Raw genomic sequence first — 15,350 nt, 5'->3', positions numbered from 1 at the left:
ATAAAATTATTCTATATTTCTGTGGAGCACTATAATAATTGTGGCTTTATTTCAAAACCCCAGTATGTGTCACAGAAATCGATCATGTACCCAATTTTATAGAAACGAGAGACTCCATCGGCCCAAATTTTAGAGAGTGGCAGTGCAAAGAACAGAACTCAGGGAGTCATGAGTCTTCTGTTTCCCCTGCTTATTTTCTAGGCCATGTTCAACTTGTGGGTTTTCTTTTTAACATCATATTAAAAAACAAAACCCACCTGAGGATCTCCAGAAAATGGTCAGTAAGCAAATGTGGTGATATGTACTGGAATGATAAAGGCAAACTCTCCCTAGAAGGCCAAAAAAAACCAGGAAAACCACTGGAATTCAATGGAACACCCAAGCAAAGCCATCCCTGGTGGATTCCCAGAAAGGTCAGAGGGCATCGCTTCCCAGCAGCCCCTGCTCCCGTTTGAACTAGCACACCTGCCAGTTAGCTTTGTGGGAAGGGTGCCCAGCAGCCATGAGGAGGACACATGCACTGACCTGGTTCTTTTCATGGACAGAACAGAAAGCACTGAGGAGGAGCCTAATGATGGACAAGTGATTATAGCGTGCGGCAACGTGCAAACAGGTGTCGCCTGCCTGCGGACAGAAATCAAACTCTAAGCACAGTCTGAGCGGTTACAAAACAAAACAGAAAACAAAAAGAAAAGATCATTGACAAGCTGGCAGACTATCACACATTCTTCAGGGGATGCCGGCTAGGATGCTAAGCGTCTCTTTGAACATGGATACCCCACTCCAAGACTCGTAGTCCTCTGCTGCTGTAGTTGCTTTCTCAGTCCTGCTCACTATCTGTTGTGCAGAGCAACCTCATAGTCCTCCAGAATCTCTGCTTTCATAATTCACACCCTGGAGGCCCGCCTGCTCCCCACCTGACCTGTGGAAGAGCCAGGGCAGGCTCTGCTTACCTAGCACTTGGAAAAGGATCCACGGCGCCTGGCCTCCCCTGCCACTCAAAGCTCTGGAGTACACTGAATTACGGCCAACAGCTTTGCTTTGGAAATGGGCCTTTTCCATCAACAGAGCCGCCAGGGACGGAAAGAACAGGGCAGCAGGGTGAGCTGCTAGGTTTTAAGAGCATGTGTTCTACAAAATTCAAGGATCATCCCACTTCAGCAGGACCCCATTATCCTATACTGCAATTTAGCAAATCATAAGGAGCAAAAGGGACATTCAGAAAAACTCAGAATCACGATCTGCCTTTGTGGCCACTGGCTGATCTCGATTCTGGAGACAGAAAGTAGTGATGCTCTGCAGAGCTCTCTTGACTTTTTGGACATTTACACTATAGCTATGCATGGAGAACACCAACCATCTCAGCATAATTTCTACCCTGAATTAAGCAGGACCCAAGCTCAAAGCTGAGGTTTGGAGCATTTCTTTGAAACCCTCTTAGAAGATTCCGCCCCTACCCTGGGGGACCCCTGCTAAGGCCATTTTCGAGAAAAGCCTCAGTCAGATTCTCAAGCCAAGGTGGCTGCAGTATGGGCTTTATAAAGAAAGCAGAGTTTCTTTGGTGGAGGAAGGGAGGATACTCATGTGACCTTTCATGTTAGGCATCCTCTAAAAACCACTGACCCATGAGCTCCTCCCCAGGATGCCTCAGTAATCGATAAGATCTGACCTTTCATACGTCAGGTATGGAGGAGCTTCATTAGGTCCCCGTGTGCTGCTTCATTCAATATTTGCTAATAGTGCTACCCTCTACGTGGGCGGGGGGCTTCCTTGAACCATTTAGAGGTTTCCTAGACTGTAATTGGGACATATGCTACAAGAAACTAGAAAATAAACTGAGATTGAGGAGCGAGGGGGAAAGAATGGGGGTGGGGGGAGTGGGATGCAGCATTTCTAAGTCTTTCAACTCCTCTTCTCACACCACTGTGTGACACCTTAAGAAGTTGGCAAAAAATGAATACTTTATATATATAGTCCCCAAATACTTTTTACACCTTAATTTCTAGATTTCAATAGTAGAATAAACTTTCCGAGTTATTTTCCAAGGTGACGTGAGAGAGAGCAAGAGAAAAGGGGGTTTTGTCACGCACGTTATTTCTGAGGTCGGCTCGGGACCCGCCCAGCAGGAGGACGCGAGTGCTCTGGGCGTGGCTGTTCTGGCAGGCCAGGTGCAGCGCCGTGTTGCCCGCCTGGGGAGAGGCAGAGAGCGGGAGGCACATTAGAGCGGGCACGGCCACAGGCTTGCACCCTGTATGCGCTGCAGAGGGGTGCTCCTTGTGGTGGTGGTGGTGGGTGGGACACTCATTTTCTCAACTTTCCAGCAGCAGGCTTGGGAGAGGAAGTTTGGTGGAAAGGCACTTAATCTGGGATCCAAATAAGCAGGATAGTCATATCTGTCATAAAGCCTGGGTTCCAAGTCCTAGTTCTGCAAAGCTCTTAGTAGTTCAGGCCTGAAGTACTTACCTGTAAACAAGAGTGAGATCTCTACCTGCAGAGGCCCTGAGGACTAATTTGGAGGGCCTAGGAAGGCACTTTCTTTGCCACAACCCGCTGTACCTGCGCATGGTGTTGTCTTCCTCTTAGAGAGGACTGCGCCCTTCCCGCACTACATGGGTAGCAGCTGCAGATGCAACACTGTACTGATGGCGGAGTAAAGAAGGCGACACAGGCCACTACCTGCAAGCATGGGCTGAGGATAACCGAGATTTAACTTGTACTTCTTTTTCAAATGGTCCATTCTTTTATTTTCCCTGAAACGTCAAAATCGGAACCATGGACGAGGTGCCCCACCTAACAGGCAATTCACTCACCAGAAAGACAGAAATGCTCCCTCTTGGCTATTTTAGACTCCCGACCTTCAAGGTGTCACACCACAATGACAACCAAGGGTCAGGATAATGCCACAACAATCTTGCAGAAATAACATGAAATGAACAGAACTTTAAGACTGTGGGAGTGGGGCCTGCAAGGCTGCTGCCAACCCCCAGAGGTGTCAAAGCAGGCATCTCAGAGGAGATGTGGGTCGGTCTGAGAGTCTGCGGGCCCTCAGGAGGCTAAATGCAGAGGCTCGGTGTTTGTTCTGCTGAGTTTAAAGCTGGGTCAGGACTGCAGTCATGTGGGCTCAGAGCTGCACACTGCCTATTTACTGCTCTTCCCTCACCTAGTTTACTCCCCTCTGGATACACAATGCTATCTGCCAATAGGCCAGGGAATTCAATTCCTGGCCTTTTCAAAGGGGAAGAGTTTTTAAAAAAAGAGGAAAACACTTAAGTCACAGGTTCACTTACCTCCCTCTCATAACCTTAGTTCTAACCAGCCTCAGTAAAGCCTTTTTCACTTTGTTACCTCCAAGACCCTGGAGGAGAATCCAAGCCTGAGAATTCAGGACAGGCAGAATGGGCCAGCTGGTGACCCTAGACCTGGTCAGAACGGTTTTCCTTATCTTGTTTTCTTTTTAAAGCTCCCTGGGAGGTTCTAAGGTGCAGCCATGTGGAGAATCGCTGCTAGCTCAGTCCTCACCAACAGAAGGCCTGCCCGTGCTTGAAACAGTCCACTCCCCCTGAAAGGGCTCAGGGCTCGGCTTGGTGTGACTGTCATTGCACACGCAGCAGGGTGTCTCAAAGTTGTTGACTTCATGACAGCCAAGAAGGATATGTTGAATAAATGCATGAAATTAAAGAAATCTGATAGTTCTAAAAATATATGCCAAGATTGATTCTGCCAGTAAGAAAATACCAATTATGCCAAAAAGCATTTGAATCAAGAACATTCAAAGCCAAGAGTTTGAATAAACAAATTCTGGTACATCTATATAATGGGATCCTACTCTCAGTAAAAAGGAACAATCTGTTCATATCTGAAACATGGATGAATCTCAAAAAACATTATGATAAGTGAAAAAAGTCAGACACACAAAGCTGTAGGATTCCATTTACATGACATTCTAGAAAGGGGGGGGGGGGGGGGAATCAGTGGTTGTACCAGAAGCTGGGAGTAGAAGGAGAAGATTGTCTTAAAGAGGCATGAAGGAACTTTTTGGGGGAGGGAAATATTCTATATCTTGATTGTGATGGTAGTGACAAAATGTATACATCAACATATAAACATTTGTTAAAACTCACAGAACAGTATCCCTAGGAAGGACTAATTTTACTGAAAGTAAGTTATACCCCAATAAACCTGATGTTAAAATGTGACCTGGGTTTTTTTAATGTATTATTTTTTTAAAAATAAATAAATAAAATAAAATAAAATAAAATGTGACCTGGGTAGATACATGTAACAGGCGCTTTCTTACCCTGCAGAATGGGTACCAGTTTCCAGGACAGGAGCTGCTATATTTGCTGAATAAGAAGAACCTTTCTAGAGGCTCTCCCAAAGGTTGCGACTAATGTGGGAGATAGAAGTCCCTCTTCTCAGATGACATAAGTCATCTCACCTGTGCTTCTGAAAGCCTCTGATGTTTTACACAGAGATGGGACTTGTGGTTTTTCACAAAACTTTTGGGGGCCTCCATGGGATGTGAGCAGTGTGGTGGAGCAGATTGACCAGGCTAGTTTAAAGGTCCTGATTATGTCACACAGGAATCATATGCCTTAGTCAAGAACTCTACTGGTTCCCAGAGTAAGCTTCCTTATCCATTAACTAAGATCACCTACTTCTCAGAGTTTGTATAGGGAGAAAATGTGACTACATGCAGACATGTGTTTCAGATCCTGACCCACTTTGAGGAAGTACAGGATAGGTTCTCAGTGGATACCTACTGAACGAATGAAGGAGAGAGCAGCCACCAGCCTGCCAAGCCGTGAGCTAGGCATTACTGGAGATGGGACAATGCACGGCTTGCTTCTTTTCCTCAATCTTTCGACCCCTAAGGGAATCATCATAAACACTTCATCAGTAAAGAGCAGCACAGAGCTGTGCATACTGCGAAGGGGATACAGCAGAAACAGCCTAATGGACCTTTGGGAGGAGAGGCTGCTGCTCTGGGCTGGAGTTTTAGAGGCAGAAATGAGGAGTGGGGTCCCCTGACGCAGCTGGGCCGTGTGAAGAGACAGCGAGCCCTACTCTGAGAGCGCAGGAGGATGCTGGGGAACAGTGCAGGAAACAGGAAATGGGTTGAGGCCACTCTGGCGAGGCCTGAGAGATTTGCTGGAAGGTTTCTGAACAGAGGAAAAGCAGGATGGAGAAGGGGCTAGACTTGAGCTGGTAAATCTGTCATGAGGCTTCTGAAATCCAGGGAAGTATTAATAATGAACATGGAAAGAGAGGCACAGATGAGGGACATGAAGGAAACATCCTAAGATGCACTGATTAACTGGAGAGGGGGGACAGAGGAAAATGAGGGAGAAGAAATGCCATTCTTTCTCTGTCTCTGGAGGATCAGGGATGGCTTGCTTAACTACAGTCTTTAACAGCCAGTGGAAAAGCCGTAAGAGCTGGGAGACTTCAAATGTGGCCAAAGGCACTGAAGTAGGTTTTCCCTTGTTTATCATGTAGATTATTCACTAAGCAGTCTCAAGCTTTTCTTTTTTTTCCCCTCTCTTGCAGCCTGTGAGATCCAGAGAAGTCACTAAATTGATGGAGCTTATCTCTGATAGGTAGGCTTAATTCTGGATCTTTTGCCTGAAGGCACTATTGAAGAGCTCGTGCGTGGATGTGTGTGTATGTGTATTAAACTAGAGATTCTATGGTTTCAGGTCCTAGTTTGTCATTAAATTCTACATGTGCGTTGTAAATCCTCACAGGGCCCACTGGATGGAATGGAGGAGAGTATGGGCCATGATGTGAACCATTGTCTATGAGGTGCAGAGGTGCCCAAAGATGTACTTACCAAATCCAATGGATGTGTCATGATGATGGGAACGAGTGTTGTTGGGGGGGGGAGAGGGGGGGTGGGGGGGTGGGGTTGAATGGGACCTCACATATATATTTTTAATGTAATATTATTACAAAGTCAATAAAAAAAAAATTCTACATGTGCGTGTGCATGTGGCTACCACTGCCCCACTCCCCTTGCTGCTGCCACACAGAAGCCCATCCTGGCACACCTGGTACATCACTCCGCCACTACTCAGGGAATCCACCACCCAGTGATGCTAATGCTACAAGTGCATTGTGGGGAAAACTCAGACCCCTTTAAAACCTTGCCACAAAAAACTAACCTAGATAAGATAAACAACCCAATAATAAAAGAAGCAAGTTTATAAATAAGCATTACATTGAAAAGAAAACCCAAAAGAGAAAAAACAAACAAAACCTTACCACAGATCCAGCCTGGGCATCCAAAGACAGAGAAGAGGACAAGTCTCTTTTTAACCCCCTTCTCACAACTATTGAAAATATCCCAAGAGCACTGATAACACTTTTTCTTTTTAAAATAAAATATACTTTTTTTTTCCCAATTGTAAAAGAAATAGTTGGTTCATTTTGGAAAACATGGGAAATACACAAAAGTATAAACAAAAAATAAAAAGCAATCATAATCTCAAATCCCAGAGATAACCATTGTTAACATGTCGGTGGATGTCCTTCCAAGTCTTAAATTTTATTACCTACACACTTACATTAAACATTGGGAACTGCAATATATTCAGTTTTGTAGCCATCTGTCACATTCTTTTAATAAATTGTGAACATTACCTTCAAAGATTTGAATGACATTAATTGCATTCCATTATATAAATAAACCATAATTTTAACACACCCCCTTTTTTGCTATTATAACTATTACTGCCTTGAAAATCATCATACGTAAATTTTACCATCATCGTTTGGTGCTTTTAAAAAATAAGAGTCCTAGAAGGGTAGTTACTGAATGAAAAGATAGAAACATTTTTAAGACTCTTGGTGTATTTTGTCAAATTGCCTTCCAAATATGGTTGTTGCAATTCACACTTCTCCTACAAGTGTCCATTTCACCACACTGCTGCTAATATTACCACTTGAAAGTTCTTTTGCTGATGTTTTTAATGCCAATTCTCTATTGCTGTACTTTTTTAAAGAGTGTCAAGATGATGGTGACAGTAATCTGATGCAGGTGTCCAGCAGCAGTCAGAGGCCTTCTCACGCCACCAGCAGGGTTTAGCGCTGTCAGTGGGCTTGATCCCTGACCTGGAAGAGCAATCTGCTTCCAGTCTTCTCTGTAAATGAAACTTCTGGGTGGGATCAACCCTGCCTGGTTCCACATAACCTGAGCTTTCACTCTGTTCATGGAGCTGAGGTCCACGGGAAAGGAGACCGAAGCCATCCTTACCTGTGCCTGAGGAGCTCTAGCACCTGCTGGACCTCACCTTATTCTTGGCAAGCACGTTGGCTCCTGCTTTAACGAGCAGCTTGGCTGACTGGCTGAAACCGTGCCAGGACGCTTCATGCAGGGCCGTGTTCCCATCCTAAGGAATACACACAGGGAGATAAAGCACATTTCCCAAGACCTCATTTACCTAATTATATTCTCCAAGAGACCCAGGAGAATGAGCCTCCTCCTTCTCTTGGATTCAATATACTATCTTTTTAGGGTACACCACAGGACATTTCTCTACTGGCATTCCACATGGGAACCTCAGAAAACAGAAAATTTGAGTGGCCATTTTCTCAGTTCTCCCAGAAACGATACAAACCATGTACCAGCCTGGATGCATAGAAGAAAAATTAGCTAATGATGCACAAAGGATGCTTTAGGGGAACTTGGGCCAAGAAAGGCTGCCAGGGTCCATCCAAAGATCAAGTTTAACTAAAAGCAATATCAGGAGAGCACGCTGTCCATTCCTTCCCACTTGCAGGGCCCCTCAAGGTCTGCTCTGAAGACTGGGTAAATGAAGCATCCAGCCTCATTAGGTCCAGGGCCCAGAGACCTGAGAGGTAGATTATTCCCCTTTCAGTCACCAAAGTTTAATATCACCCAGCTTGATTCAAAAGCCCCAAACAAATGAGCAGGCACTGAGGAAACAGTGATTTATAAATAAGTAAGTGTTGGGAAACGGACTTTGGCCCAGTGGTTAGGGCGTCCGTCTACCATATGGGAGGTCGGCGGTTCAAACCCCGGGCCTCCTTGACCCGTGTGGAGCTGGCCATGCGCAGCGCTGATGCACGCAAGGAGTGCCGTGCCACGCAAGGGTGTCCCCCGCGTGGGGGAGCCCCACGCGCAAGGAGTGCGCCCGTGAGGAGAGCCGCCCAGCGTGAAAAGAAAGAGCAGCCTGCCCAGGAATGGCGCCACCCACACTTCCCGTGCCGCTGACGACAACAGAAGCGGACAAAGAAACAAGACGCAGCAAACAGACACCAAGAACAGACAAACGGCGGGGGGGGGGGGGGAAGGAATTAAATAAATAAATAAATCTTTTTAAAAAATAAATAATTAAATAAGTAAGTGGCCTCAATCTTTGGCTTTTAAATTAAAACCAAACAATGAACAAACATAGCTATTATCTGCTTCACTTCAATAAAAATAAAGCAATGTACAGGGTGCAATGAGTTGAGGAGGGTGGGGCCAGGAGGGGAGGGGTTACCAGAAGGGAGAAGCCACCGGAAGGAGATTAGGTACTGCTGCATGCAGGTCCCAGCCAGGGGCACAGGACCGTCAGCTGGGGGCAGCGCAGGCACATTCTCTAATTACGTCAAGTCTCCGGCTTAGACTTTTAACTAGACTTCTAGTACCCCAGCCTGTGCCCCTGAAATTTGCTAGAATCATGCACCAAAGAGACAGGTGTAATGCTGCTGACACCCACAAAGGGAAGCCAGGGCTCCCAACAGCCCTGGTACCCAGAGACACCAGCACCTGGAGAGGGCATGGTGCTGGGAAGGGGTGCAGCAGTGTGTGGCCGGGCTGTGGAACTGGCTGCACAAGCAGGAAGCAAAAGGAGATGGGGCTTGTGACTGGAGGTGGAAGAGGGCGAGGGGCTCCAGGGATGCTGGTAAGGATCTGCTTCTTGATCCGGGGGCTGGTCACACAGGTGCATTCAGGCAGTGGGAACCCATGGACCGCGATGCTTACTCGTGCACTTTCCTGTATGTATATTACATTTCAGTGAAAAGTTGGTAAAGAATTAAATGGGGAGTCTGGGGGCAATCCCTTCCCCGCCCCACATCCAGGCCTCCACTGGACATATTTCTAGATTTTTTCTTTAATTGTTTAGATTTATGTGTTTGACACTGGAGGCCACAAGTCAAGGGAAAGGATAAAAGAATACAATTTGCCAGGATACCAGAGACCCTTTTAAAGGAAATTTGGGTTGATTTCACCATATGAAGTCATGAATGATAAGTCCCAGGAATATTAACATCTTGAGTATCAGCATTGGTTTAGAATGTCCTCCAGCTCCCCTGGAGAACACCAGCATGCCTGGCCGCAGGGAGCAAGCAAGCTGAAACTGCAGCGTGGAAAGCACCGGCGTCCCCCTTCACCTTGTCTTGTCTATCCAGAGCACAGCCCTCCTGGATGAGTGCGGCGATGATCTCGGCATTCCCTACGACCGCGGCCCGGTGCAGAGCGGTCTGGTCGCCCTGCAAAGTGACATGGAGCCAGGAGTCAGCTCCCTCTACCACCCCCCACACCACTCTCCAATCTGACCCAAGGACATCTCCCACCCCCACACAGAGCAGATGGCATGGGCAAGGCAGGCTTGTGGTCTAGTTAGTAGACAATGCACGCCGGGCAGAGCAGTTTTGTTCATAATCCTTCTCTGGCTGTGAACTCAGTGGAGACCTTAAGACAACCACACGAACGGCCCTTGGCTGCAGAGCCAACATCAGATGAGGGTCAGGCCCTCCTCACCTGTCACCTGGGGGACTGCCACATCTGCGAAGAGCAGGTCTGAGAGTTGGCCTGTGTGTGCCATGCAAGGGAACCAGCAGTGCCTGCAGTCTTCATGCCCACTGTGTCCTTTCCCTGCTCTCAGAGGAATCACGCTCAGGCTGTGTCAGTTAGTAGCATGCGTGACTTGCTGGCAGGTATATAATCTGTTGACTGACTTGTACTGGTTGAGAGCAACATAGGAGTTTTTTCTATTTCATCTGAGAACTCCAGGAACTTGCAAGAAAGACCCCAGCTACCCACTCCAAAGCCCAGCCTATCTCTGCCTATTTCTAAGAAGCCTCCTCTGATATCCATGATGACATCCTCACTGACTGCTGCTGCATTTGACCCCATTCTTGGGGTTCACATTCCTGAGATTGCCCTCGGGGTGCCAAAGGGAACCTGACTCCTTCCCCTAACTGCTGCTGAGAAAAGGACTATGCACTCCCAGAGGTAAGGTCTGGACTGTAACAGGAGAGAGTTCCCTAGTCTCTAAGAGTAAGTCTTATCTCTGAAATGTGCTCAGGAAGCACAGGCTCAGAAGGGAGATAGGTGAACAGTGTGAACACCTACGGGACGTACTGGAATGAGCACAGGCAGGGCGGCTGAACACTTGAGTCCCGACCCAGTTCACACTCGAGTCTTGCACAGCCGTGGGAGATGGCTCTCCTTGCTGGCCTTAGCTGCTTCCTCTGTAAAGGGAGGGGGTGATGACCCCAAGATTGCTCCCTTTCCTCTCCTGGATTCTGTGACTGGGCTGGTAAGAGTTTTGCGTAAATGGCGTTTCCTGGCAAAGCACAGGAGGGGCAGGGGGCACACTTTGGGGCATCCCTAGTCCTTAATCTGAGAGAGGAAGGAGACTATTATTAGACAAAATATGAATATTTTTTAAAGGTGGATTCACCCTTGCCTATAAACAACCTTGATGAAATATCACTTTTAAATACAAAACTCCCTTGAATCTATAACAAACAACAATGCACATTAAAAGCACTTAAATCATAGATAAAATTCAAATTCATTTTCTTAAAATTAAAAAGATCTTCCTTTCAAAATCCATGAGGGGAAGTGATTTTTTTTCTTCCTTATACTTTGTAATATTTTCCATCTTTTTATATTTAATACATACAACTTTTCTCAACAGAAAAAATTGCTATTTATGTAAGTCTAAGCAGTAACAATATGCCAGTAATAAGACTTCCCAAGTGTCAATCTCCTCACTCTTCACTCATAGAATCTAAGGGATTTCCACAGTGATGGGGTCAGGACATTCAGCCCCATTACCACAATTTCATCCATTGTCCCAGCATTTCCCTCATCGATCTTCCTAGTGGCATGCTATTATTCTTGTTATAAATTAGGTTTGGACCTGGTTCTCTTCTCACCCAGCTTCCCAGACTGTTGGTCAAAGAGGACCTTTCTGCATGCCATGTAGTCAAAAGAAAGCTGTAGAAACTGGTTTAGTTTAGTCCTATAATGCCAATAACTTAAAAATTTAAAGTGGATTGGTTAAAAAGAAAAAGTGGGTTGTAGAAGGTGTGTGGTGATGTTACATTACCCATTTCAAACATCTTGGAAAGTATTAAGATATACTTAATGCTCAAACAAGTAATTATATGAGAAAATGCCCAAGGCTTAATTTTTTCAAACTTCTATAAGAATTTCTAAGACTGCCAACTTCCCTAACAGAATGGTGATGGACTTTCCCAAAATGGACCTCAAGTTTAGGTTACCATCACTGGCTTGATGAGAAAGAGCAAAATAGGTGAGAAAGAGGCACACTTTTTCAGTGGTCAGGTTTCTATTTGTTAGAGATCTTTTAATTTTCCTACAAACTGCTGGCACTCTAACACTCTTTAGACTGACCAAAACAATCTTCTTGCATAATGAAACTCACCATTCTATACACACAAAGCATAAAGTGACGAGCAACAACTCTTGAACACACAGGTAGTGCCAGCCACTCTGCTGTACAACTCATTGCACCGAGATCTCTGTTGGTTAGGACAAAATCTTACCTAAGCCTGGTTTAGGTTAAAGCCTTGATCATGTTCCACAAGCTGCTCTCTAGCTTTTGGAATTGGCACCTTTGAAGTTGGAATGGCCCTCTAATTTATGACTTGTTTTCGTCATGAATCTACTATTTTGTTTCCCTGAAAATAGCTATCCTTTGTGAAACTGTAGTTCAATGCAAGAAGCTAAATCTTTTCAGTCCTGAAGAATAAATTTCCAGTTGGGTTATCAAGACACAGGGTGTTCTAATGACTTGTGTGAGGCTGCAGTGGAAAACACTGACTCCTCTGTGGAGATGGCTTAACCCGTTCTCCCTGTCTCTAGTCCATACTCTCCCTCCATCTTTAGTCATCTCACACAGAGGCCTCCCTGGAGAGCTAGGGTCCTCGCCTCCTCAGATAAACACTGCCGTGCAGGTCAAAGTCAGCCCCTACCTCCCTCCCCTAACATGGCTGTCCTCCGGCTGCATCCTCAGCTTTGCTTAGACTAGACGGAAAGGTTCCGGAGGATGGAGCCCTAGGCTTCTCTTAAATTAGGATGAGAATTCAAGGGTCTGAGACATGCAATACAGAAAGACAAGGCTGCCTCGGGCTATCTCAGAGTTGCTCTCCCCCAGAACACAACACAAACAATGTAGCACCCTGTGGGCCTGGATTAAAACGGGTCAATTGCCTGCAAATCAACTTTTTCCTTCTACAAAACTAATACTTACTGTTGAAACATTTTCCTTTTGAAATCTGACGAACAAAATATACCTTTAATACATACTTACTAAAGGATCCAAGCAGCAACTTTGACATAATTCTTATTTCTATTTGATTGAAATTAATCATGAAACACTAAAACTTTGGGTGGGTGGGGGGGAGGATGCTGGGAAAAGTACAGTGCTCTCAACAGCATTTATTCATTCAATGAATAGTTATTGAACCCCTACTATGTGCCAAGTGCTATGGCTTCTCATTCTCTCATTTAATTGCTAAGAAGACCAAGTCTAGCACAGGGCAGTGCCTAGCCTAGGAAAACCTGCTAATTTGAGGTACCATGGTTGGGCCAGAATCGAAATTGGCTCTTTGCACCCACCCCAAGATATTTCCAACCTGTGAAGCCAATTACCCTTGGGACAGGAATCAAATAAGATCAGGTGCCTCTGTGTAGTTGGTGCTGCCTCTTTATGAGTCGTTAAGTGTCATCAAGGCACAGGGCCTTGGCCACTACAGGCCCCCCAAAAGTATTTTCTGAATGATTAACTACAGAGAAGCAGAAGGAAAAATGCCACACTGAAACTCGAAGAGTCAGCAACCCTGCAGGTTGGCACTTTGATTAGAAACATGCTGGCCCATTTGCAAAGTACATGAACTGCCAGCTTTCCATTTTTCCAAGATGTAAGTGTTCCTCACTTTGAGATTTTAAGAGGTTTGGAACCTCTGAGGTCTAAATTATTGTTCTGAAATACTTTTATTTTTCTCTTCTGTAAGGTAAAAAAGAGTAAGCACGGTGTGGGGCAGATTTCAAAGCCAAGCTTGTGAAAGAAATTCCAGTCATGCAAAGGTGAAGTATGACCTTCTTCAGGGGCACAAGCAGACACGTTGCAAGGAAGCTCAAGGCAGGGCAGGTGTACAAAGCAAACTGCTGACCTCTTTTTCTCTTTCTGATCTTCTAGGGTTTGTCCTAGCCTTTCTTCTCTGGGTTTTCTTATTTTTTTCTTCCTTCATGCCTTTTACAAGGTCCTGGACTACTTCTGAGGTGGGGGCTGTGTGGTTGCTCATTGACCAATCAGAGATAGCATTAGAGCTCCAATGAGAGTTGACAGGGTTGGCGGGAAGCAAGGGGGAATCTGCTCCTGGAGTTGCATATTCTAAAGAACTGGTTTCCACAGGTTGAAATTCATAATAATCCCACTCCAGGCCACTGGAGGTCATTCTTCAACTAATTCTCAATCTTTAACAAGATATAAAGAACAGTATCTGTAGAATATGAAGTTAGGAATAGATTCTTCATAACATTAACATTTTCTATTTCTACCCATCACCCAAGATAAGTAACTTTCAAATTATTTTTTTCCAATAAGTAATCTCCCTAGCTTCTTTAAATAACACACATGCATAGTTTTCTTCCTTGAATTCCTGAATATGTTTCAAAGGCTGATAATTAACAGCCATGATAAATACAAAAGAAGACAGAAATGGACCATATACTGGCAAATATGTATTACCTCAGAACAAGCCAAGGTCAATTCTACCTTGTCCCTTCTCAACGGTTTTAAATTGTTTGGTGTTTTTGTTTAAGTTACTGGGAAGAAGCAATGTGTGCATTGTCTGTCTCAAAAAAGGTAAAGATGTGAGAAAATAATTAATTACAAGAAATGGAAGAGGGTGCTCCTGTCTAAAAGTAGAGCTGGTTTTCCTTCTACTGACATGTCTCACCGTGGCTGCCCATATTACTTGCTACATTACTTGACATAAAGAGCAGCAGTTCTAGGGAATTAGAATGGCTTTTGCTGCATGAGAACACAGTGATACTTGGCATTCAGGAACTAGGGCAAGGGAGGTGTTGGGTTGGGAGGGGCTAGCCTGCCTGGCAGTTGCATACTTGTATTGGCAACAAGCAAGGGCTTTAATTATGTAAAGAGAAGACAAGATATATCCCAACAGCTTCTTGCCAGCAACTCAATGCCCTGCCTTTTCCATGGTCACAATCTCTCTCCCTATATTTTTGCTCCTGTCATTTAAGGACATGATACAATCAGGAATGTTATGATGGCTACAGTGTAAGAAAATAAAATAGTACTATAGCCTAAGGTAGCAATAAACAGCTTAAAGGTAAATCAGTATCTTTTAAAAATAACACCCGTGGTGACCCAAAGGATTTCAGACATAACCAAGGATTTATGAAAGAAACTAGAGAGTTTCTGCCCATGAATAAAACATCATATATTGTTATTTCTTTGCAGAAGCTGTCTTGTCACTTGTGTGTATGCCAAGGTTTAGGACATTACACAGAGACCCAAAGAAAACTAGAAGCACTTTGGTAAACCACTCCTAGCATACCTGAGGGTCTGAAATTTGAATTCCACTCCTAACCACAGACATTAAAAGTGAATCCAGAAGAGCAAACTCTCCAAGATAATATTGTGCTTCTCACTTAAGTTATTTATTATTTAGAATCATACCATACAAATTAAGAGTTGAAACAGATTCTGAAAATAGTTTCCAATCACATTATCATGGATTTATTTCCTAATAGCTCATTAGTGGACAAGTTACAAGGTCATGTCTATACCCCCTTCTTAGAGAATCTACCTTCCCCAAAGACCCAATAGGGTAACACTATATACTATGTGATGTCACCCAGACACTGCTGATGGACTCAGGAACGGACACTTAACTCCAGAGGTGCCAATCAAGTCCCTCTCTAGATAACCTGAATGAAGAGACTCAGTGACTGAGTCAAGTGGTAGCCGAGTCTTAATGGCAGGGCACTAGAATGAACTCTCACTGGAGGCACCCTCTTTCTCTTCCATGAGATCTGTGTCCTTTTTTTTTTT

The 15,350-nt window shown here is 44.8% G+C and overlaps 1 protein-coding gene across 4 annotated transcripts in view; it reads right to left on the bottom strand.

Annotated features, from left to right (window-relative positions):
- ANKRD6 (ankyrin repeat domain 6) overlaps nucleotides 1–15,350 on the bottom strand; it is a 94,015-nt gene that overhangs the window by 25,006 nt on the left and 53,659 nt on the right. For 2 of the 4 annotated variants that reach the window (XM_004454522.5, XM_071218597.1), the window contains exons 3-7: nucleotides 13,441–13,744; nucleotides 9,403–9,501; nucleotides 7,293–7,391; nucleotides 2,091–2,189; nucleotides 526–624 (exon numbers count right to left, since the gene is read on the bottom strand). In XM_004454522.5, the coding sequence (XP_004454579.1) occupies nucleotides 526–624; nucleotides 2,091–2,189; nucleotides 7,293–7,391; nucleotides 9,403–9,501; nucleotides 13,441–13,725 (681 nt within the window). In that variant the 5' untranslated portion in view covers nucleotides 13,726–13,744. The remainder of the gene's footprint in view (nucleotides 1–525; nucleotides 625–2,090; nucleotides 2,190–7,292; nucleotides 7,392–9,402; nucleotides 9,502–13,440; nucleotides 13,745–15,350) is intronic. The other 2 variants (XM_012523698.4, XM_012523699.3) reach the window with 1 other exon arrangement.

Source organism: Dasypus novemcinctus, chromosome 11 (genome assembly GCF_030445035.2).
Source record: "Dasypus novemcinctus isolate mDasNov1 chromosome 11, mDasNov1.1.hap2, whole genome shotgun sequence".
NCBI lineage: Eukaryota > Metazoa > Chordata > Mammalia > Cingulata > Dasypodidae > Dasypus > Dasypus novemcinctus.
This window is presented reverse-complemented; position numbering and strand designations above follow the sequence as displayed.